At 46.8% G+C, this 24,927-nt stretch overlaps 1 protein-coding gene across 7 annotated transcripts; it reads left to right on the forward strand.

The window, feature by feature from the left end:
• The first annotated feature begins 6,699 nt into the window (after nt 1–6,699).
• LOC128407683 (transforming growth factor beta receptor type 3-like) lies at nt 6,700–24,671 on the forward strand. 7 transcript variants are annotated; one of them, XM_053376356.1, is made up of 18 exons: nt 6,700–9,155; nt 9,265–9,396; nt 12,409–12,581; nt 13,006–13,125; nt 13,557–13,740; nt 14,192–14,351; nt 14,907–15,063; nt 15,947–16,133; nt 16,950–17,197; nt 17,333–17,512; nt 18,221–18,541; nt 19,216–19,348; nt 20,207–20,281; nt 20,562–20,670; nt 21,514–21,560; nt 22,263–22,374; nt 22,806–22,917; nt 23,957–24,671. In XM_053376356.1, exons 1-17 carry the CDS (start codon nt 9,062–9,064, stop codon nt 22,858–22,860), a joined length of 2,487 nt encoding a protein of 828 aa, XP_053232331.1. In that variant the 5' UTR covers nt 6,700–9,061; the 3' UTR covers nt 22,861–22,917; nt 23,957–24,671. The 7 variants fall into 7 exon arrangements, with proteins under 7 accessions (XP_053232331.1, XP_053232336.1, XP_053232334.1 ...); XM_053376361.1 differs by having other exon boundaries at nt 6,700–8,116; XM_053376359.1 differs by having other exon boundaries at nt 6,700–7,744.
• Nucleotides 24,672–24,927: the final 256 nt, after the last annotated feature.

A 24,927-nucleotide genomic window follows, 5' to 3' on the forward strand; every position in this document is an offset into this window, starting at 1 on the left:
GGAATGTTCTGATTTATGATTTGAATTTAAATGATTTCAGGCTTAGAGTGCCCTAGGCCCTCTGGCCAGTTTGGGGGTGAGTGGATAATTTGCTGAGCTCATTGCTTTCCCTACATGCTGAGAAATCGGAAATCAAGCAGTTGCCCTTTTTAAAATATCAGTTGTACCTTGGATTTTAAAAGATAAGAAGAGAATAGTATCTCCCTGGGGTGTCTTCAAGAGTCTTTGTGAAACACTCCTTTCTGTGCCCTATGGGACCCAACCTTGTAGGTTCAGTCCAGCAACAGAGGACAGTTCAGTGTCACTTATTTCCAGTTATGGTTTGCTAGTCACCTCTCAGTGCGATTTCACTGTCCTAAATTTCACTGCCCACTACTTGGCATGCACCAAATTTTAGAGCAGAGACTTTCCTTTTCCTAGTCAGCACCCCACCTCCCCGTCAGCAGTCCAAACAGCTTGTCAGAAGTAGTTGCCTGCCTCCAAGCAGCGAGGCCAGTCTGATCAATTTTAGTGGAACTTTTGGATTTAGAAACATACCTACAATAGTATAAGGTAAATGACATTCTTGCTTACTTTTGAAAAGCTTTTTTTTTACTCTGTTTGTAAAAACCCTCATAGAAGCTTAAAAATAAAACTCTCTTTCCCTAAATGTCTGTTTCTTTCCATTTCATGCACAATTTTAAAGCAGCTTCCTTCCCCAGAATGAACTTCTAAGTCATGAATCATTTTGTACTTGGAATCAACAAGAAAGGCATCCCGGCAACCTTAAGGGAGATGACTCCATCATGGTTTAAAATGGGTGGAGAGTCTGAGGCTAAGGGGACTCAGTGCAGCTCTCCAGGTCTCTCTCTTTAGCCTTCGGGACTCCCCCCAGTCCACACACACTCCGGCCCAGCTTCTCACCCTCCTCCTCTAGTTTTTGACTGTCTGAAATGTGTCCTTGAATTCTTATAGCCCCTCTTGCATGAATGAAGGACAGAGAGGGGCTGCATATTTATGTGGAAGCTAGCCTACTGTCCAAAGGTAAAGTTCACATTTGTTGTTCCACCCACATTTTGCCTCTGCCCATTGTCTCTGCTGCCCATCCCCAAAGGTCGCCCAGGAGGGAATGATGTGACCCACAGGCTAATAAAGGCTTCCCACTCCTGATCTAAAAGACTGATATTTCAGAGGTAGGAACTGCTGAGTTATCTGACAAACTTGAAGCTTGGAATAAGTATAATTATTAATATTTCTATACTGTCCTTCACCCAAAGATCACAGGGCGGTTTACAATATGAAAACACAAAATATGTAACATTGTAACAAGCAGAAGAGAGTAGCAAGTGGTGAATGCATTAATTTGAGCAGTATCTGTTTTGTCTTTCAAAGAAGGGAAACTGATAATTTGAAGATGGAGGGAAAATCGGGGGCCACTAGGGGCGCATCAGAAGATGGCTGACAATAACATCTCTCCGACCCACACGAGGTAATTTGGAGGCTGTGATGGGAGTAAATAGCCTCCCTACTCCCCCAGGATTGTGGGGGAGCTGCCCTTGCCTGCTGTGCCCTATACCACCCCTGAATTTGTGGGGATGGGGGCACTAGGCAGAATGCCCTCCTGTGAGATCTCGGCGCTCCTGGACGCTGTCTCTGATCCGCGCCACTAGCTGCAAGAACTTCAAAAGAAACAATTAGGAGGAAGCGAATGCACATATTTCAAGGAAGGAGGGGGAGTAAAGACTGCTAACAGAAGAGATCTCTGATAAACAAGACGAGTCAGAGGAACAAGAATTAACCAGATGAAGATACACCAAGACTCGGTATGGCAAAAGGACTGGATGGGGGAGGGGGAAAAAACTTTCCTTTCTTTCCTCTATGTGATTAAACAAGAATCCCCCCCCACAAGTCAGAAATGTCGTTTGAAGGACTTAAGCTGTGGATTTATGTCTATGTGGAGATAAACTTTCTAACCAAAGCATGCTTTAAGAAGAGCGTGGAATGTATAAGGGCTTTGGAATGACGCAGTTAAAAATACCGTCGCCATATTGGGAAGTTCTGTCGGAGGACTTAAGTCTGGGAGGAGAAATAGAGCTGTTTTTATATTGTGGGTGAAACTCCTCAGAGGGACTTAAGAATGACAGTTCTGTAATTAATGATGGAAAGAGCGATGTTATCTATGAATGCGATGATATATGGAAACCATCTCGATTTGAGGATTGGATGAACGGAAAAATTCACACAGGATTATTATTGGTGTTTATCGGCTTAAGGAGATTATCAGAAGAGATCATAAAGAAAAATGAGAAAATATATGAACAAGATGAGATGTGGAAACAGCAAGATAAGACTGGATAGAATTATGAACTTTGTTTGGACTGATTTGGACATTAATGCAGTAGCAAGAAGATGATCAGAATCCCCCTTCGGATCTTGAAATATGGGTCCCCTCAACAAAATTTAAAATTCGGCTTTGTAATTCGGAATTTATGTGATGTGATTTGATTTGATTTGATTGGTCGGTTAATAAAAATTATTTTTTTAAAAAAGAAGAAGTTGGAGGGAAAATCATATTTAGTCTTTGGGCTGTACAGAGGCCTCCAAGTAGTTTACAATTAAAACTTAACGTAGCAGTTTCTGGGTGCAACGTTAAATCATGCAAATTGACTATTGGAACGTAATGTGCTGAATACATTTGCCACATGCCATCTGTCGTAAACTTGGGAAACAGTGACCTGTTGGCCTGTTCCCTGCATTTGTTTAGCATGTAGAGTAAAAATGCTAAAATTGTCATAGAGGTGAGACTCAACTTACATGGGGGTTATGTTCTGGGGATGGCGTGTAAAGCCAGAATCATGGATAGTCAATTTGCCTTACCTTGAGACAGCTGAAAATTGCTGAGGCGAACAGTGATGCAGCAGCAGAACCACTCACAAAATGGAAGCAGAGTTTGATAATTACTGGTGATGGTTTTTACTGATACCTAATCCATGTTAGAAAATTGACTAAATTCTTAGCTGAAGCATTTTTTGTGTGACTAGGAGCTCATCTTTCCTCAAGTTCAGTACATTTGCTCTGGAGGTTTTGTGACTCAGCCTGCCCATTTTAGGCAGAATTTGCTGAATCAGAATCAGAATGCAGAAAGCTTATTCTTTTATATCTTCCCCTCCCCACCTCCACATTCTTCTCAAAAGTATTTTTACCCATCTCCTATAATTTCTTCCCCCATCCTTCTTCAGCTTTCTTTTCAAACCAGCCAGTTATTTCCTTTCTCCTATCTGGGCCTTTTACATTTGCTACGTCTTCCTATCACAGCCTTCCTCTCTTATCCTTTTTCTTTTCTGTTCTTGACTTGGAATCAAATCCCTGCTCAGCTGTGAAGCTCACTTAGAACCCTTTCAAGAAGTACTGGTTTCTCAGCTTTACCTACTGCACCGGGTGCCAGAATCAAAGAGCTTGAAGAACATCAAAGTGCATTTAGTGCTGATGCAGAAAACCCACTACAGCAGCATCTGAGATAGCTTAAAAACTGCTTAAAAACCTGTAATAGATGAGAGTCCACCTTCTGAGGCAGTCCACTGTCCACTGTCAAAACAGTTCAGGACGTTCTTCCTAATGTTTGTAATTTAAACCCATTGTTTTGGGTCACACGCTCTGGAGCAACAAACCTGCTCCATCTATGTGGCAACCAGTCAAATATGTAATGTCCGCTCTGCCCCACACAGCCAAACCAGCTCCTTCAACCTTCCCTCATCAGCCTTGGTCTCAGGCTCACTCATCATCTTTATTGCCCTCTTCCTTAAATTGTAGCGCCCTGTTCCTCAGGTGAAGTGACCAAAGCATTCTAGAGTGGTGCCATTACTCCTGAACGGGACACCGAAACTCCTGTTGATGCAGCTCAGGGTTGCATTATTACTTTCACATAAGCCTCAAGGCAATTTGCAGTTATACAATAAAAACAAAATAGATTTTAAAACGACATCCCCCCAGGCTTAAAAAAAATACAAATAAACCTCCAATGTACAGATCCATTTGCTTGTTTCCCAAAAAAGAATCCCAACCCATTTGGAAACGCTTGTCTTTTTTGCCACTGCATTGAACTCTGACTCCAGTTTAGCTTGTGGTTTGCTAAAACCCTTGTTTGTTTTCCCATGTACTGTACATTTAGACTAAAATTCCTCTCTGGGCTCTTTGAAGACTGTTTTAACATAAATGCAGCACTGTATGTTAAAATGTTTACAATTTGTGGCGAGGCTAATGTATCTGATTTAGTAACAGTCTGAACCACATATTATTGAAGACAATAGGAGCTGCCCTACTGAGCCAGATCATCCGTTTATTAGGATCTGATTCTTGTAGGAAGAAGGATGCTAGGCTGGATGGACTCGGGACAGGAAGACCTTGATCACATGATACAGATTCAATTATGCTAGCAGAAGCCAGTGCAAGGACTTGTCACTAGCACAACAGGGCTTTGCCCCACTCCTCTAGAACCTCCAGAACAGCAGGCAGGAGGAGGAGAGGAGACTGTTCCATTGCGCAAGCAGAACTCCTTACTCTGGATTGTATGCCACATGGCGCTCTCTCTCCTTCCTAACATGAACTCTCTTGTTCACACTTCCAGCTAGCCAGTCAGCTTTGCCCTCCCTCCAGGATATGCCATTTCTTTGCTCCTCGCATATATTTCACATTTTTCATTTCCATCTGACAACAAGGGAGCACGCTTTGTCCTCACTGAGCTAAGTATTGATGGGGAAGAGGGGATCCCCTTTAGATTTTATATTTAAAGGATATTTTTGTACATCTGCAGATTTCAGCCGAGCACGCTCAACCTCCCTCTTGTTTCTTGGTCACTCTGCTTTGGTTCCCACCATCTTGGATTTGTTATTCAGGACACAGATGTTAAGAATAAGAGCTTTAAATAAGTACCTGGGCTTTGAACACACCTGCTTCCGTGCACTTCCATGTGAGCAGTTCAAGTGGTCCCATTCTCAAGTTTGCTTTTGAAAAATAACCTTGGAGCGCAGCTCCGTTTAGCCCATAACTTTGCAAAGGTGCAAAGGTCCAGTTAACATGTTGCACTCCACCATTTACAATCAAAGATAATATAGTAGTAATTTGTTACACCTTCACAATACTTTTAAGACCCAGAGCCTTGTGTTCTTAGCATGTTAGTTATATGACATATATATCTTGGGAACTCTAGTTTATTCCTCGGTATTACAATACCCAGTTCCCTTAAACTGCAGTTCCTAAGATTATTTGGGAGAAGAGTTATGTGCTTTAAATGTATGCTGTGTATGCCACCCTGTATGACACCCCACAAAACTTCCTCTGTTCCACCACCACTGTATTGTCCAGCAATTTAGGTCAACTCTCTGCTTTCTGTCTGGCTTAATATTTTCTCCTTCCCTCCCTTCCTCCCTTCCATGTCTGCAAATGAAAAGGCAAAGGCCAATGTAGCCCCACCCATCCGCGGACCCAGAAGTGTATCAGGCATTGGCAAGGAGGGACTGACAACTGTTTTTGCAAGAAAGGAAGGAATAGAGAGACTCCATGGCCAATTTGGGGGTGGGGGTGGGGGGAGGGAAGAGAGGCTATGAACCTCAATAATAAAAAGCAGGGCTGGCTTGACGTTTAATCTTCCATAATTAAACACTTCCGCAGTAGAGAACCCTGCTCACTCAGACATACTTTCCAGAAATGACTATGCCACATTCTTATGTACGAGTAGTAAACAAAGTTTATAAGAGAGAGAGAAATTCCATGGATGAGATAGAGGGGGAGGGAGTGAAACAAATCATAACATGGGATTTCTAGTCTAATATAAAATGATTGTATGCAAACTAACCAGTTTTGCGTTACTGAGTTTTCAAAGGCAAGGAAGTTCCTGTGAAATTCTTTTCTCTAAAGGTGTTGGATTTATTATTAATCAAATTTATATACTGCCCTAAACCTGCAGGTCTCAGGGTGGTTCACAGGAGTAATCCATACCGTGATTCCCCCAGGAACAGACATGGCCAGTAAAAAGTTAATAGGAGTTTTGACCCCCTTTGGAGTGGCACGGATCAGGTGAGCCCCTGTGGGAGCACCCTCGGGCCAGTCTTGAAAAGCCATGAGGCTACTTAACTTTTGGTGTCTGAGGAGTCTGCAACACTTACTGTAGGTTCTCATCTGGAAAATGTTTTATGTGCTATATTCAGTTGTAGGATGATGGGGATGATGATAATAATTATTATTATTTATATCCCGCCATAACCAGGCTAAGGGCGGCTAACATCAAAATATAAATACATTAAAACATAAAATTCAGCAATTGACTGAAATACAGCTTAAAATCGGATTAAAATCAAATAAGATCAGAAGGCAACCGGCAAATTATGACTATAGGGGTTGGGAACCTTAGGTACACACCAGGCTCAGCTATTTATATGAACCGGCGAGAGGAATTAGAGAGACCTATTATATGTAGGGTCTTGTAGGAGGAGAGGGGTCAGACTGGGCCCTGACAAAAGGCCTGGCGGAACAGCTCTGTCTTACAGGCCCTGTGGAGAGATGTCAAGTCTTTCGCGGCAGGGTGTTCCACCAGGCTGGGGCCAGGGCCGAAAAGGCCCTGGCTCTGGTTCGAGGCCAGCCTAACCTCCTTGAGGCCCGGGTCCCAAGATGTTATTGTTTGCAGACTTTAGGGTCCTCTGTAGGGCATACCAGGTACTCCTGTTGGAAATCTAGTGAATCTAGCTACAACTATTTTTGTGCAATCCCTTATCCAGTCTTTCTCCAACCCAGTCTTAATGGTAACCAAGCACTGCCCAGTGGTCTTCCATGTACCTTATGCAATGGACAGCATGCAATGTATAGTCCGCAGCATGCTTATGCTACCCTTATACTGATTGCTTTTGCTACGACAGACTTCCGCAGCTGCTCTGTTCAGGAGGTGTAGGATGGGGCAGTGCATTCTGAGGCCTGCTGCTGCCTTTGTCTGTGGCCTTGGATGAATCACCTGGGTTACGTTTATCCCTCCCTGCGTCAGGCCTGTTCGTTTTTTTCCAGAAGGCCTTGGAGTCTGCCAGAGCATTCTGGGAAAGATGAATATCTTGTAAACAGGCAGCCTGTGGCCTTGGAGCCGCGTGGAGCCCTCTCTGCCTAATTTCTACCCAGGTGCTTGGCAGGCAGGAAGAAAGAGAGGCCTGCTCCTCCTGCTTTTTGGGTTCTGTCCTGTCCATCTGACAGGATCTCTTGCAAAGGAGTAGTGGCACTTGACAGGCAATGATGCGTTCCCTGCCTGCTGGTATAAAAGGGCGAGTTCCCTCAGGCTTCCTTGTCGCGACTGGAACTCCTCTACTTCCCTGTTGTTGCTTCTCTGTCCCCTGGTTAGTGATCCGTTAAAGCCAGGACAGATACCCGGAACGTCTCCTTCCTGGCCCTACCTCACTGGGGTGGTAGGCAGGTCACGCTGACCCAGATTTCAGCACAGCATACCTGCCGGTGCCTCTCAGGAAGTCTCCTCCTCTGCCTGCGTTAATCATAAATCCACCCCAATCTCCTTGGTAACCCAAGCGGGGGCTTGCCTTGTGTTTCTCACTCTGTGGGACATCCTTCGGGGTGAAGGTCGCTTGCTTGATGGCTCCCTGCTTGAGGGGGGGGAGCCATCTCCCTGCCGGGGGCGGGTGATGAACCTGCCACTCGCACGGTGAGTTCCTGGGATCTGACAAGGGAGGAGAGACAGACACACAAAGAAAGGGAAAGGGAACGGATGCTTCTCCTTGTAAGTCTCTTCTTCCTTAATACCTTTCCTCCACTGCTGAATTCCCTTAGAAATAAACAGCTTGCCACATAAACCATGCCCTCCTCCCCTCTCACTTGTAACTTGACCCTCCTTGTGGGCCTAGAGTTATTTTTAACCTCCCATTGACCTGCATAACTTTTTTATTGTTGTTCATTAAACTATGCCAGTCTGGAGATAGGAGGCCTTGAATTGGCTCACGGTTTCGGCATCCCCTGGATTAAGCGCTGCGAGTCCTCCCACTTGCTTCCTGTCCTTCAGTTCAGGTAGCACTTTGTCCAACCTCCTCCTCCTCTATTTTTCTCCTAACCTGCATCTAGATCCACTGGCAGTGGGAGAGCTCTGCTGGGCAAGGTAAGTGTTCCTCTGGCATTCCCTCTCCACATTCGGGAGTTTGGCTTGCTGGGAGGTAGAACACGTCCTGGAAACTTTTAATTACAGCCAGTCTAATCCTGTAACACTGAATCTTGCTGTCTCAATGCATCCTCCTTTTAAAACAGAGCCATAAAGGAGGGAGGGAAGTTTTTGTGGGAAACTTGAGACAGGAGGGAAGAACGCCTTTTTGACTGACAGAAGTTGGGACCAGAAGGTGAGGGAGAGTAAGTTGCCTTCAGAGAAAGATTGCAGATTCAATCTATAGAACTGAGAAGCAAGTGTTGGGCAAAATCCTTCTGGCTAGAGACAGATCATCACAGTGGATAATACTGAGCAAAGTGGACCGATGATCTGGATTAGGCTCACACATCTTCCCATTTTCAAGGAGTAGAAGCTATTAGATAGTAAACAATTTGCAAGCAGGGTAAGCTCTGGGGTCCCCAATGTGTCACTCATGATCATCATAGTGCCCTCCTCTTGGTGCCAGCCAAGATCCCCTGACCCCATTTTTTTAAAGAAATTGAGGCTTTTTGTGATGAGGAGAGGGTTTTTTTTTTTTGCGGGGGAGACATTGCCTGCTTTTTGTGTCACTTTTATTTCTTTTGAGTGGGTAGGTGTTTAGTCTGGTTTCTGGGGATGAGGGAGGGGTGTCTGAGCATCACCCATTTTTCTTCAGTGAAATGGGTATTCTTAGATTTCTGACTGTTTGCTCAGATTGAAAAGGTTGGAGACCCTGGCTATATGCTATCCCCTTTCACTTTGTGGTGTTAATCGGAAGGGTGGCCACCACCTTCCCCTCTGCTTACAATTGCAGAAGCACCCACTACACCAAAATGAAGTCCTTCCACCACCCCATCCTGCTATGATTGCGCATATGACAGGATAGTTGAAGGAATGTATAATCCGTATTAAGGGACACTGAGTATGGCCTGTATGCTTGTTTCTGTAGCAGATAGATCAGGAACGGAGAGAGGAAATGTTGAAGTTTTGTCCCAAAATCCGAACCACAAATTGACCGGTATGAGGTCTTGAGGGCTGGAAAGTGTTTCCAAGTAGCTCAGAGGTCGTGCGACGGCATTCCCTTCAACTCCCGTGCTTTCTTGCCCTGGCTTTGCTTTCCTTCCTAGGGTGGAACAAGAGGGAAATCACAGCTTTTCTTTGGGTTCTGAACACCATGCATAGAAACTGCCTGCATATCGATCACCTATGGAGACAGTACCTCCTCCTGCTGCTTGTCGGCTGGGGGTGCTCTGGGACAGGTAAAGTCTAACAGAGTGGCTATTGTAAACATTTAAATGGGCTGTACAATAATTATCCACACCAAAGTGTAAAACATTTTGCTAAAACAAAACAAAACAAAACAAAACAAAACAAAACAAAACAAAACAAAACAAAACAAAAACATTATTGTAGAGGAGCTGTCCAGGATACATTGCTGTATGTATCCTGAAATGTACATGTAAAAAAGAAATTAGCAGTCTTAAAATACATTTTTCTTTGCAACCTTGAAAGTAGAGCAGGTCTTTCAACTTTGCTAAATAGACATGTGTGCGCTCACACAGAGCCATTTGGACTTGTCAAATTTTCTTCCCTTGCAGCAGAATAGGTAGATGAAGTTGTCAGAGTATAAATGTATTCAATGGGGTTTTATACAAGGGGTTTGAGGGACGTGGGTGGTGCTGTGGTCTAAACCACTGAGCCTCTTGAGCTTGCCGATCGCAAGATTGGCAGTTCAAATTCACACAATGGGGTGAGCTCCCATTGCTCTGTTCCGGCTCCTGTCAACCTAGCAGTTCGAAAGCATGCCAGTGCAAGTAGATAAATAGGTACTGGTGTGGCGGGAAGGTAAACGGCGTTTCCATGTGCTCTGCTTTCTGTCACAGTGTTCCATTGTGCCAGAAACAGTTTAGTCATGCTGGTCACATGACACGGAAAAGCTGTCTGCGGACAAACGCCAGCTCCCTCAGCCTGAAAGCAGAGATGAGCGCTGCACCCCAAAGTCAAATTCGACTGGATTTAACCATTCATGGGTCCTTTACCTTTACCTTACTAGCGGTTTCCCAATTCTGCATGATGCTTCTGATGCCCTTTGTCCTGCTTCTCTTTATTGGATGTACCTTCAGTGAGCAGCTTGGATTTACAGAGTGTCCTTCATTCTGTACCTGCTTATTTTTCACAGGATGCAATTTCAGTTCCTTGATAACCAAGTACACACAGCTAAGGGCACTTTTAATCTCCAGCTCGGCACTCAGTATTTGTTTTTGACATTGATTACCATAGGGCAGGTAGATGCTGCCTGTGGGTTGTTTATAGCACAGAGGCTGTTAAGCTATCTGCTGAATTCATAGCCAGCCGACCATGGTTGCTTCCTATAAAGAGAAGAGCCCAGGCTTCCAAAGTTGACCAGGAGTCATAGTTTCTGTTCTGAATGGTGAGGGGAAGGCACTCTGCACTTGCTGTAAGGTACTTCTGCTATTTCTTCACATTCCCAAATTGGGGGGAAAACATCCATGTTGAACACTCCTGCAGCTGTACTTTGGTATCTGGTACAGCTCTCTGTGGGACGTGGGTGGCGCTGTGGGTTAAACCACAGAGCCTAGGACTTGCCGATCTGAAGGTTGGCAGTTCAAATCCCTGCAACGGGGTGGCTCCCGTTGCTTGGTTCCTGCTCCTGCCAACCTAGCAGTTCGAAAGCACGTCAAAGTGCAAGGAGATAAATAGGTACTGCTCTGGCGGGAAGGTAAACTGCGTTTCCATGCGCTGCTCTGGTTCACCAGAAGCGGCTTAGTCATGCTGGCCACATGACCCGGAAGCTGTACGCTGGCTCCCTCGGCCAATAAAGCCGCAACCCCAGAGTCCGCCACAACTGGACCTAATGGTCAGGGGTCCCTTTACCTTTACCTTTACAGCTCTCTGTTCCTTTCTCATGGTGCCAGAGCATATTCTTTCACATGGAATGTTAAGGCAGGTTGAGTTGGTAGAATCCTCATGTGCTAAATGGAATTGTACCATTTCAGGCTGCAGATGGTGTGTGTGTGTTTTTTAAACCCCTCCCCCCTAAAGCTGTCTGTGTGTAAAATTCTAGTACACTGAGGAGAAAGAATTAGCTCCCTGGGGCAACTTAATAACTCTGCCCAGAAGCATAGGCAGAAACGAGAGAGCCCAGGCCAGGCAGCTCCTGAGGTCGCCCTGAGAATATTTGGTAGCTTTTGTTCCTTCCAGTATTTTAAATTGAAAATTGCCTTGGTAGAAAGACAACAAACCAGCCCAGCCTGCTCCCTACTGTGTTAGCTTTCCTATTACAAGGAACTTTTTACATTGTAGTCTCAGAATAGTATATAGTCTGGTCTGCCACCACATTCTCACCCAGTCTTATTGTTGTGTATGTAATGTGTAGCCCCCGTGCAGGGCTAGCAGCTTCCCTGTAATTATTTAATTTGTAAAATGAATGGTCAGTGGTTAGAGCACCTGCTTTGCATGAAGTAGGTCCCAGCTTCATTTCCCAGCATCTTCAGGTAGGACTGAGGTTGTCCCTAGAGAGCTGCAGCCAGTCAGTGCAAAAGACAATACTCTCATCTTCATAATGAAAACAGACTTTAAATAATAATTCTCTTTAATAGGGTTGAGTGCCAAACATCACCACTGAAAAACAAGAGGAGTGCCATCAACATGCCCAGGAGAAACGGGGAGGGGGGGGATGGAACTAAAAGGGAGGAACCCCCCCCCAAAAAAAACCACTTTCCCACCCAGCAAAGGCTCTACATGCTGAGTACCCTTTGGAAAAGGAATTTAAAGGGAAGGAGGAGACTGAGCCCCTTACAGTTTATAGTATCTTGGTGGAGGGAAAGGATAGCTGACTGAAAAAGAAACACTTTTTCCCCTTGTACAACTTGTACAATCTAAAAATAAGCCAGTATGTCATTGTTAGGAGCAATTCACAGTGACCCTCCCCCCGCCCTCAGTGTGGGGACCATGAAATGCACACCAATCCATTTCTGTCCCATCATACCAGTTCCCCCAGAGTTTCCTTGTTTTATTTTTCCCTTCATCATCCTCAGTCATTGGCCAGATATTCCATATTTTTTGTTTCTCAGACACAGAATGAATTATGCAAAAAAGAAAAAAAAAGTTAAGCTGGTGTATCATTTTGAGCTCAGGCACCTGAGCACTTTGTGTTTTGGGAGAAAGGGGATGCCAAATGTACAGAGTTTTGGAAACTACTTTTCTGAAACCCCGTTTCTTCCAGCATTGCTCTTCTCCTTCCCCTGCAGCCGCCTGGCACCATCTTGCTTGCCTCCCCATGTCTGCCTCTACCCCACATCCCGTCCTCGGCTTCTGGGAATCACTGCGAAAAGGCACCGGATGCACCAGCCGGGGCCGCTCTACCCTGGGGCAAGAAGTCCATGTCATCAGCCTGAAGAAGGGATTGCCGGCAAATGGCCAGGTATGGGAGATCCCCATCCATACCACCTTCCCATGTATGAGGCTGTATGATGGGTCTTGCTACAGCTCCATTGGATACCCAAACAAGATGGCCGTTCAGCTTGGCACTACAGTTCAAGGTGTCTCAGTCAGTCAAAAAGGCAAAACTCCATTTCAGTCACTTCTTCACAGTTGTCAGGGCCTCTCTTAAGTCACAGAAGCGTTAGGTTAGCCAAGTTGTGAGAAGCAAAGAGGAACACTCTTGCACAGGGCCTGCTTAGTGCTGGGGGTGGGAACATGCCTCACCTGCTGAACATCCAAGGGGTAAGTTGCTAGGCCGCCTTTGGTGGTATATCCTACCTTCTCTGGTTCTTTTCCAATCCCTTCTCCATTTCGCTCTTTGATCATGCATGGAGAAGGTACCTGTCCCCTTGATCTTCTTTCAGGTAACTCTGATAACTCTGGACCCAGATCCCCACGACAGAGGCCCCATCTTTGTGCTGTATTCCCGGAAGCCTGTGCGTTGGGTGTTGCTGTCTCCCCCTGGAAAAAACTGGACCTTCCAGGTGAGATGGGATAGAGGGCCAAAGGGCCTAGAGAACATCATGGGGATCACTGAGGGGGTCGTTGGAGTCCCTGCTCTACGCAAGCATAGAAGATGAGTGGCAGCTATGGGAAGGGTGGATGGAAAAGCTAATTTGCTACCTCCACAGCACTTTTACAAAATACTTTCAGATCTAGCTCTGTTTGTCTTCAGAACCATCTTGTGTAGTAAGTTACTATTCTTCCCATTTTACAGAAGGGGGAAATTGAGGCTGAGGGAGGCTTGCCTAAGGCCACCCAGTGAGTCTGTGGCTGAGGTGGAACTTGAACCCAGATCTCCCAGATTAAAGTGCAGCACTGTTCAACCTTAGTGCTCTCCCCAGAGTGGGGTGTCAGAGAGCGGGGAGGTCCTTCAGGCTAGTATATTTTACCTTTGCCTTCCTCCTATCTACAGGTCTCCCCTGGCTCTAATGTTTCAGCCCCGGGGCCAGTGGCTTCTGCTGAGACCAACTTACCAAAGACGCCCAAACGCCTGCTGAAGTGGGCACGGAGGGAGCATGGAGGGGTCACCTCTCTGGCTGAATACCGTGGAGTCAACAGAATCTACACACGCCTGGGGGCTGGCATGGGCAATGAAGGTAGATATCGGCTCTGATGGAAAGGGTGGCATTATGGCTGTGTGTCCTACAATTCCCCATCCCTGACCACTGGCCACCCTGGCTGGGGCTGATTGGACTTGTAGTCCAGCAACATATGGAGAGACACAGGTTCCCCATTTTTGCTACTGCAGGAGGAAGGCAGGCAGCTGGTCTTTTGGGTCCTGGGCTAATGCAGTAACTTTGCAGAAGTTGTGCAGGTCTGGGTCTGGTCAGTGCTTGGAAGGGAGACCATCCAGGAAGGAAATATCTGTGCACTGCGATCATAGAGGGAAGATGGAATATATACACGGCACAGATAAATAAGACTCACCAGTATCAACTGGAGAGCAGTTGCCAAAGAGTTTGCATTGCTTGCAAAAAAGAGAGAGTAAATCGCAGCAGCTCTTCTGTGACCATTCAGTCCAGATGCTTCATTCCTTTCCTTCTCCAGATAGGATTGCCCCAGCCGCTTGCAGATTAAGTAGGAATTTCCTGACCCCAGTGCACTTTGCCTCCAAGTGCCAACTCCAGCCTCTGAGAGTTTGCCTGCATCCTGACCCTCCGCAAGTCCTTGAAGTTCACATCATCCTCTCCAAAGGAGTTGCACCAAGGTGCGTGCCAGGGAGGCATCGCCAGAGCTTCAGCATGCGGCTGTTGAACCGGGGGGGGGGGGGAGCAGGGGGTTGGCAAAATGTTCATAACGAGGTGCCGTGTCTTGAACAGGGAGGTTGAAATTGTTCTTAGTGTAGATGGGGAAGGGGGATGGTGAGGAAGAATGAAACCTATGCAAGAAGCTGCCTATGATAAGTGACCCTTGTGTTAAAATGGATAAGATATAATAAACAGGAACATGGAAGCTGGTTCATCTAGCCTGGTACTGCTGACACAGATTGGCAGGAGATCTCCCATGTCTTTCTCAGCTCTGTCTGGAGATGATGGGGATCGAATCTCTGACCTTCTGCATGCAGAGCAGTTGCCCTGCCACTTAGCTACGGCACTTCCCCCGAAAGTCAAGGCCAGATGGACACTGAGCCAAAAACGAGTAGCGACAGTGGCTGGTATTAGGCCTTGAATATTGGGCAGGGATCTCTGAGTTGGGGGACGGGTGGCGTTGGGCTTCACTGGCTTCCATCATGTGCTTAATCCTGTTGTGTGTGGGGGGGCAGCCTGCTCTCTTCTAGGCCCACCCTGGCTCATTTGACTGTGGAACTTCATGCTGTCCGAAGGCCCCCCCACTGGGGACTGATCTTGATACTGAAGAGTGAGGGAGCTGCTGAGTGGATGGTTCACACCCACCGCCTCACTGGCCGGCTGCATGTCCTGGTAGGGGCAGGACCTGCTCTGGGTATAGATCTGTAATGCTCTAGGCCAGCTAATGCGCTTCTCTCTCTCCCCCTCCCCAAGTTGGTGGCAGTGGCACACATCTGGAAGGGAGCAGGGCACACATGTGCTCAAAGCCTGATACAGTGGTACCTCGGGTTACAGACGCTTCAGGTTACAGACACTTCAGGTTCCAGATTCCGCTAACCCAGAAATAGTACCTCAGGTTAAGAACTTTGCTTCAGGATGAGAACAGAAATCATGTGATGGCGGCGCGGCGGCAGCAGGAGGCCCCATTAGCTAAAATGGTACCTCAGGTTAAGAACAGTTTCAGGTTAAGAACGGACCTCCGGAATGAATTAAGTTCTTAACCTGAGGTACCACTGTATAGCCAAGTGTGTCATCAACATCAGTACAAAACTGGGTGGGATTTATTCCTTAATTAACCTGAGGTACCACTGTAGATGCATTATGCAGAATTGCAACCTTTCCTAGTGGAAGCAGTTTGGTAATTTTAGATGCTTGGCTTCATGCTATTATAAGGGTTATATTATGGAGGGTTCATTCTGCTAAGTCCTGCCTTCACAGGCCCACTAGTGAGCTTTACCAACCCTCTTCCATAAGCTTCCCCTGCATTCTCCCTATGACTCTAGGTTTGCCTCCTCCTCCTCCTCCAGCCTTATTTTTTTTTTTGCTAAAGTGAGCCAAGGAGTCTTACTTCCTGGCTCCAACTCTCCACTCCACTAGGCTACTCCCTCTTGGGAGTCTGTCTCCATGCTGCCATTTGATTCCCCTGGACCGTCTCTTGTTTATGTTGTGCCTGCTGCTGCTGCTGCTCTCCATGTCTGGGCCTTGTATTGTAACTCAGGCTGGGATTCCTTTCTAGGCTTCGCACAAAGTCACAGTCAGCAGCACAGAAATGGATCTGCCTCTGACTGTGACCCAGAGGACGTCCCCTCGGCTGACGACCCTCGACCCTTTGCAGTTTGCAACGGAGCAGAATCTGCCTGCCTTTACATCCTACGTTGAGGCTGAGCGGGTGAACAGGTTTCTCCTTTTTGTTGGGATGAATGGTAGGTTTGGAGGGATTCAATGGACATGAATGGGAAAAGTGCCCACCAGAGAGCTTAGAGGCAAACCACTAGTGACCGCTGGCATTTATATTCCAGTTCCTCCTGCACCATTTTACCCTAGGGTATACAACCTCAGTTTTATTTTAGGAATGCACCAAATCAAAACATTTTCAGCATGAAAAGTATACTTCCAAGGGGGCTGAAATGGTACACACACCCCCCCCAGCCAAAGCATATATTTTGGTGCTTGTTAACAGATATTTTGCTGCTTCAGTGCCATTTTCCCAAACCCTTTTGAGAGCTTATTTCCTAGTCGTTATGTGATCCCAGCCAATCAGGATTCACGTAGGGATGATAAATGGTGTCAAATAGGCAATCAGCTGTGGCTACAATGGTAAATGAAACTGCATTGCATTCTGAATGCTGAGCCCATGGAAAAGAACAGGAAGGCGTGCCATATTATGTCAGAATGTGCAGACCTTTCACTTAGGTAACAGATACAGGGAATAGATACAGGGTTGCCAACATTCTTGGACCCATGGGTAAGTCTGCAACAGAGAAATTGTTGTGAGTACCCTCCCCTCCTCTCCTGCAAACTATTCTATGGGCTCCAATAGAATGCTTCTTCTGAGCCTAATTTCAGTGCTGGGAGGGGAGGCTAGCTTGTAGACTGTAGAGAAGGCCTCTGTGAGCTGGGCACATGTGTCCTTTGGGGCCACACTGGTGATGCTTGGAATAGATCATATTCTGATTAACAGCAGCAGTGTATAAGGCATATGATTGCATCACACCCACACACCTGTATTTCCTTTGTAGGGGCCACACCTCCTCTAGAAGAGCCAACACTATTTTGGCCCATATTTCTGCATCCTCCCAGTTTCACAGCCTCTCAACAGGACTTTGCAGAAGCCAACACAGCTGGCTGGGAGGTGACAAGGCAAGACTTTGGGGGAGAGGATGGTTCCGTTACCTACCCACCGTCTACAGCCAAAACAGAGGGGACAGAATCTATCTTGTGTCTTGGGGACCAGAAGCCTATTCTTGAAAACCAGGACACTCAGAGAGTGAGTAGCCAAGGATGACATCTCCAGATGGACAGAGGGAATCTATCTCCTACAGTGCCATTTCATGTGGATGGGTGGGTATTCTCTTGCCGTTGTACATCAATACCGCTCCACAGACCTGTTTTTCTCCTACAGGTCTCCTGTGTTTCGCCTTCTCCAACCCAGATATCTCCCTCAGAAGCTGCAACGGCCTTCCAGGATCCCCACCTTCACCTTGGCAATGCCCTCCTTAACCTAGAGCTCTACAACACAGAGGCTTTTGCCAAGCAACGTGGACCTTTTGTCGTCTCAGCCAACAGCCTTGTCTTTGTGGAGGTAAAGCGGACGATGAATATGCAAGAGCTGGCATTGGACGCAGCAGTTACATGCCAGAATCTTGTCCCTAAGTGATTCCTCCTCTGTCCAGAGATCTGGTGGTTTGCAGCACTCCCTGTCTCTCTCAGAGCCTCAAACAGGGCAGTTGCTTGATGCTTTATGGGGGGTGCTAAATTTACACTGTAGCTCTCAAAGGAACGAAGTAACAGGGGTGATTTGCCATCATGTTTTACCAGCTTAGAAGGGCAACATGCATCCCAAGGAAGGTCATGATTTTATAAGCAAAAGAGCAAGGAATAGACTTAGCAGATTTCATACTGAGGCCCAATTCAAGGCCCAACTTTATGGTTGGTTGGCAATGAAAAAATAGGTATAAAAAGAGAATTCCTGGATGCCAAGAGCCAAATTTGGGGCAAGTATTCTTTGGTGAGAGAACCCCAGCAGAAATTTAAAACAACAAACATCTAGCAAAGTAAAGCATGGAAATATAGGTTGTTATTCTTAGAATATGACTTTCTAAGTTCCTTCCAAAATTCCCCTCTTCTCCTAGCATAGAAAATACCATGTGTGTGGCAAGTTCAAAATGGTTTACTTACAAACTCTCCAAAGATCAGATTCATGGGTTTTTCAATGCAGCATTCAGAAAACGTTGGCAGCAAAACTGGCACTTGTTTTTGCAGACTAGATGGTGTTTCCTTTTCCCTCCAGGCTTCCTTGGCAACCTATGACTCATCTCTCAGCTTCACCATCCAGAAGTGCTTCATCTCTAGCTCCTCAGATGCTTCAGAAGCCTCGGCGTATCTGCTGGTCCAGCATGGCTGTCCTGTGGCCGCTGCCCAAGTCAGGCTGTGGAAACCCAAGCTGCCAGGCCAGGCCCAGGCACTGCCTCTGGGGTACCAGGAACGCCAGCGACTGAGCTTTGTGTTGAAACCGCGGTCCAATGCCTCCATCCACTTCTTGCACTGCCGTCTGACGCTCTGCAGCAGGGGGTCTCAGGACTCCGCCAGACCCAAGGGTGCAATCCCCAAGGTCTCTGGCTCCCTGGGCTAGGGAACCCTGTCTTCTAGCAGCTGTCTGAGGGCCTGATAGCGCTACTGCTTCAGAATAGGCTTCCCTGATTGGGGATGCTTATGGAGGAAACTGATATGCCAGAGCAAGCTCTCCACTTGGCCCAGAGGTAGCCAAAATGGTGCCCTCTGCTCGATGATGACACTGGCTTCATAATTCCCTGCACCTCAGCTAGCATGGCCATTGGCCAGGGGTGATGAAAATTGTAGTCAATTGGTATCTAGGGGGGCACCATGTTGGTTACCCCTTAGCTTATTATTACTGCCTCCTCTGAACAGCAGAATCTCTCAAGTGTTTCAAGCAGAGGTCTTTCCTTTGATATGTTTGACTGGGGGTTGAATGTGGGCCCCTCTGTGTGCTTTGCCCCTCAGCTATGACTGGCTCCTTCCAGAAATCCTTGGTCCATCTCTGCTCTGAGGGTGGAAGGCCTCTTTATTCCAAAAGATGGAATCAAGAGGAAAGTGAAACCCCTTGGAGGGGTGAAAACCCTCTGGAATGGGTCTGTGCAAAAGAGCCTCTCAGCTGTAGAAATGAGCTGGCTGAGCTTATGGAGAAGCAGGTGGGATGTAACTGGGCCGAGGCCTACCTCCCACTGTTGGGATGAGGCACTCTTCTGAGGCAGGTTTTTGTTTCAGTGTCAGTCTGAGAACGAGGCCTGCAGGGGAGAAGAGGAGGCGGTCCCAAGCCGCTTCCAGCGCACCATCACAAAGCCTATGCTAGTGACTGTGGAGACTCCGCTCCGAGCTGCCTCTCCTGGCCCAAAACCAGGTACTTTCCTGTGGGTTCTAGATAGCAGCCAGGAGAGAGCTGTTGGCTTGAAGGCCTTGCAGTTCAGCACCCTGGCTCCATGCTGGAGAGAACTGCCCCGCAGAGTGAGTGAGGAACTGAAAGAAACCGATGGGGGAGTCCTGCTTGCTGGGGAGATGGAAGCGTCTTGGTGTGCATCTCTCCAGAGCAGAGGTGGTGGACCTGTAAGGGTACCCCTGCCCGTACGGGCCAGTCGTGACCGACTCTAGGGTTGCGAGCTCATCTCGCTCAAGAGGCCGGGGGCCAGCGCTGTCCGGAGACACTTCCGGGTCACGTGGCCAGCGTGACAAGCTGCATCTGGCGAGCCAGCACCAGTGCCGCTATAAAGCGGTACCTATTTATCTACTTGCACTTTGACGTGCTTTCGAACTGCTAGGTGGGCAGGAGCTGGGACCGAACGACGGGAGCTCACCCCGCCGTGGGGATTTGAACCGCTGACCTTACGATCAGCAAGTCCTAGGCACTGAGGTTTTACCCACAGCGCCACCCGCGTCCTGGGTGGACCTGTAGCCCTCTAGATATTCTTGGACTTCAGCTCCCATCGCCTCAAGCCAGCATGGCCAATGCCAAGGGATGATGGGGCTTGTAGTTCACCAGCATCTCCTACCCAGGAGATTGATGCATTGGATCTCACCATGCTACAAGCTCAGACTTTGCCAATGACATCTTACATGTTCATCCTGAGTAAAGCCAAGTAGCAGTGATGGGCAGAGTTATGCACTCATTTCTTTTCTCCCCCTTGCCACCCGGAGGCTATTTTCTTCAGACACTCCCTCAGATTATCTGTTCCTTTCTTGACTTTGGTGTCTTTTTCTGCAGCCAATGTCCCAGACAAACCACAAGGAAAAGCACCAAAGGATACAGCCCACAAGCGGAAGACTCAGGTAGTCCGAAGTAAGTAAACATCCCCCTGCTCTCTTGCTGGCCTTGTTTCCCGGGGATTTGGGGACTGAAATTGGTATTAGACTGGGATTCTACTCCTGGCTCTAGGGGGAAAAAACAAAGGTGGAGTTGAGGATTCCTGCTGCCGTGGGCTGGAGCAAGAACTCTGATCCTCAGAATTTTTCATTCTGTATTTCGGGCCCTGGCCCATCTCCCCTTCCTGGGCAGAGAGTGAGAATGAATTTTGGTGCTCTTTCTCCACACATCCTCCCCATTTCCCTCTTCTCTGTAGCTGCAGCTGCTCCGGGCCAGACGGTCCCAGCAGTAATTGGGATAGCTATTGCAGCCTTCCTCATCGGCATCTGCCTCACTATTGGGCTCTGGTTCATTTACACCTATACAGGAGGAGGGTCCCCTCAGTGCCGTAGGTACCATCTATTTTATTTGAATGATTGATTTTTGGCAAAGCCTGGGGGAGCACACCTTAGCATTTCTGTAGAGGTAGACTGGGCCACATGTCCGAGATGGGAAAACTCCAAATTATAGATCAGGACACCTTTCATCAACCTATTGCCTTCCAGCTGCTTTGGATTTTAGCTCTCATCACTAGCTAGCCATGCTTGCTGGGCCTGGACCTTGAGTTGTTCTCTCAAGCACCTGGAGGGCACCAGGTTGGGGCTGGTTGGCTTCTGCCAACTGTCTGCCTCCATCTCTTCCGTCAGAGACAGAATATGCATTATTCAGTCACATGTACACAGGTTGAGTTACAGGAGGGCATGGATCTTGGGGTGGAAACTGGCAGCCAAATGATGCCCATTGCAGTTGGCTTCTGGGAAGGATCATAGAGTGGGAAACATGACCTTTAGGCGATCGAAGATGCAGCAGCTGAAATACATATTGGAATCAATGTTACAAAAAAGTCTGGAGGGGGATTATGTGTCTAGGAAATTTGCATCATTATTCATATTGGTCTGCCTTTGCACAGTTGTACTTGTCCACCCATCCACCATGGAAAAAAGAAATAGAAACAGAACAAATAGGATGATAAAAAGGCCAGACAGTCAAAGGAGGAAAGTAAAGGTCAGAGGGGAGGGAGAGGGATTTATGTGCACATCCATGATATTGATCCCAGTCTGCTTTTTATTTCTGGTTATTTTTTATTATTAGACAGTGCACATGCATTTTCACACCTTTCTCTGAACAAAGCTTTAATCACTAAATTTTAATGCCATCCTTGAACTTGTAGGTGAGTCGGCTTCCGGGAGGAGGAGCCAGCCTGCAGCTGAGACCGGTAAGGTGACACATTGGCTTTTGAGAAATCCTTCATTTGAACAGAGGCTTTGATTCTGCACTCATTTCCATCTCTGGCTGTGAATGGAATTGATAATTTCAACATTATAAGCACCTTAGAGGTTTGACTACCACTAAGCAGTATACAAAATTTGTTAAATAATAATGAATGCATATTACATGGGTGTCCAGTTCAGCAACCACAGGCACATATGCACCTTGAGACCCTCCTGGTGCCTGCAAGTCCCCTTCCCTCTGCTGAAATAAGTCACCTATTGTAGCTAATATAAGGCAGGGAGAGTTCTCTCCTAGCTATACCTGGAGATGCTGGTGAACTGAACCTGGGACCTTCTGCATACACCTGGACTCGTTTGAAGCATCCATAATGCAAAGGCAGAGCCAGGAATTCAAGAAAGCTGTCCTTACTAAAGCAGGTTGCTGTATTCAAGAGAGCCAGTTTGTTGCCTCCAGGATTAGCCAGTTTTAAATATACCCAAGCTAGGGCAGTTTTGCTTCATCTCAATACTTAAAAGTGGAACATTATAAATATGCTAAGACTTGGAGAAACTAACATATGCAAATAGGAAGAGGGTGCATTTGTTTACCTCTGGAAGGGGGTTAGTGTGGTGGTGAGATGGATGGTTGCAGTGCAATTGGGGGCGGGTGGGGGACACTGCTGCATTTTCTTCCTTCCTGCTGCTAGACCCTGTAGGACCATCTGCTCCAAAGCGTGAAGACACTTTGTCAGCTCCAGCTGCAGCTGGCCCTGCACGTCGCTCGTGGTGCTCTACCCTAAGAAGCCTCTACCGAAGAAGGTAACTAGATTTCAAAAAGTTCATGGGAGGAATGAATTTGGAGAATTGGAAGGGGATTATTTATTGACTTGGATCTTTTGTGCCCCCTGCATTTCCAGAGTTTGCCTCTGCAAATATGCAGGCTTATGCAAGTAGCGTGGTGATGTTTTTGGGTGATTTTTGTTGATAATAATAATTCAATAATTTATTATTTATACCCTGCCCATACGGCTGGGTTTCCCCAGCCACTCTGGGCTGCTTCCATCAAAATATTAAAATACAATAGTCCTTCAGATATTAAAAGCTTCCCTAAACAGGGCTGCCTTCAGATGTCTCCTAAAAGTCTGGTAGTTGTTTTTTCCTTTGACATCTGGTGGGACAGTATTCCACAGGGTGGGAGCCATTACTGAGAAGGCCCTTTGCCTGGTTCCCTGTAACTTTGCTTCTTGCAGTGAGGGAACCGCCAGAAGGACCTCGGCGCTGGAGCTCAGTGTCTGGGCAGAATGACGGGGGTGGAGACGCTCCTTCAGCTATACTGGACCGAGGCTGTTTAGGGCTTTAAAGGTCAGCACCAACATTTTGAATTGTGCTCGGAAACGTACTGGGAGCCAATGTAGGTTTTTCAAGACTAGTGGTATGTGGTTTCGGCGGCTGCTCCCAGTCACCAGTCTAGCTGCCGCATTCTGGATTAGTTGTAGTTTCTGGGTCACCTTCAAAGGTAGCCCCATGTAGAGTGCATTGCAGTAGTCCAAGCGGGAGATAACTAGAGCATGCACCACTCTGGTGAGACAGTCTGCAGGTAGAAAGGGTCTCAGCCTGCATACCAGATGGAGCTGGTAAACAGCTACCCTGGACACAGAATTGACCTGTGCCTCCATGGACAGCTGTGAGTCCCAAATGACTCCCAGGCTGCACACCTGGTCCTTCAGGGGCACAGTTACCCCATTCAGGACCAGGGAGTCCTCCATACCTGCCCGCCCCCTGTCCCCCCAAAACAGTACTTCTGTCTTGTCAGGATTCAACCCCAATCTGTTAGCCGTCATCCAATCTCCAACCGCCTCCAGACACACTCACAGGACCTTCACTGCCTTCACTGGTTCCGATTTGAAAGAGAGATAGAGCTTTCAGCACATTTGTTTAACTTTTAATGGATTTTTGTTGCATATTGTACTTTGTCTGTTGTCTCTGCAACTCACTTTGGGACTTGAAGCAATACACCAGTTGAATAGATGGAATTGTTCATGGGATGCCTTCCATGTCTGTAACTGAGAGATGGAAGTCAAAACTAGTAGGGATCTTGTATTTGAAAATGGCCCTTTTCTGTTGTTCGTCTCATATTAGCATTCACAAATGAGATACTCCAGCCCGAATGGAAGGAATTTTTTAAGGGTCCGTTATAAAACCATTCCTCTACAGCTTGAAACACTGCAACTGTTAGCTGATGAGTCTGTGGTGGTAGCAGAATGATGAATATGTAAAATGTTTGCAGGACGAGAGAGGAATGGGGAGCCTGAGTCTGCAATAGGTTGGCAAGAGAGGCAGGCAAAGCAGGGCCAGTGGGGAAGTCTAGCCTGTCATCCGCACTGATTTATCTATCTTGTAGGTTCTAGGATGTTTTTCCTGTGACCAAGCACCTGTTTTGGTGAATCTGCTTGCATTCCCCTGTACCAGCAACTCTTTCAGGCCACAACATCTTTATGGCTTCAGTCCAGCAGCACAACCGATTCTGAATCAATACCTTTCGACACTGGAAAACCTCAGACTTTAAGCTTTAGCTTAAATAAGCAATTGTGTTTTCTGGCAGTTGTATGGGACTTTCATTGATTTGGGCAGCTGCCTGGAGAGAGCTGTGCTGCTTCTTCATTGAGTTTTGCTCTTCGTTTCTGCACTGCCGAGTGTGGACTAAAAGGCAAACTCGGGCTCAAATCTTCGCAGAATGTTTGCACTACTTCCTATCAGGTCTGCAGTTTCCCTCACCTTTGGGGAAGCTCTTAGCTACCATTGTGGCCTTGCAATCGCTCTTAGGCCTGCTTCAGCACTTTGGGAGAAGAAAACCACTGTTGGATTTGGCTGACATTGCCACTGGGGATTTGGTTTTTGCTTCCTATCTGACTACAGTAATACCTTGTACTCTCTTTGTAGGAATGTTATGTTGTGATATAAATGCAAGTTTTCATGCCATTGCCCAGCTTCACAAGGAAACAAAGCTGATTGCTCCACAAAAAGATTCAAATTCTGAAACCTTTTGGGTCTTTTTTTTAGTTAACCACCTTGCAAATGATAGTTTCTCCAGTTTTATTAAACAGATGTGCAATAGAGTTGCTGAGGCTCTTTCAATAGGCAGTCAAGTGCCCCCATTGCCTTTAAACTCCACTTGTTCCCTGCTTTTTCTACAGATGCCTGATTCAATAGGATAGACAACTGGAAAGTATGTACTTGAGAATTTGGCTGGAGACAGAGTAAAAAGCCTCTAAATCTTATGTGTGATCATAAGTGTGGAGAGAAAAGGTGAATGTTGCTTTTGGTATATTTTCTTCAGCAAATACAGAAATAGCATGCAATCAATTCCACCCA

This window comes from Podarcis raffonei, chromosome 2 (assembly GCF_027172205.1).
Source record: "Podarcis raffonei isolate rPodRaf1 chromosome 2, rPodRaf1.pri, whole genome shotgun sequence".
In the NCBI taxonomy this organism is placed as follows: Eukaryota; Metazoa; Chordata; class Lepidosauria; order Squamata; family Lacertidae; genus Podarcis; species Podarcis raffonei.

Bases quoted from the DNA above. Each gene is read 5' to 3' on its own strand.
- LOC128407683 (XM_053376356.1), top strand. From the start codon at position 9,062: ATGGCCTGTATGCTTGTTTCTGTAGCAGATAGATCAGGAACGGAGAGA. The intron at 17,198-17,332 runs GTGAGTAGCCAA...TTTCTCCTACAG, and splicing joins AAAACCAGGACACTCAGAGA to GTCTCCTGTGTTTCGCCTTC. The intron at 18,542-19,215 runs GTCTCTGGCTCC...TTTTTGTTTCAG, and splicing joins CCAAGGGTGCAATCCCCAAG to TGTCAGTCTGAGAACGAGGC.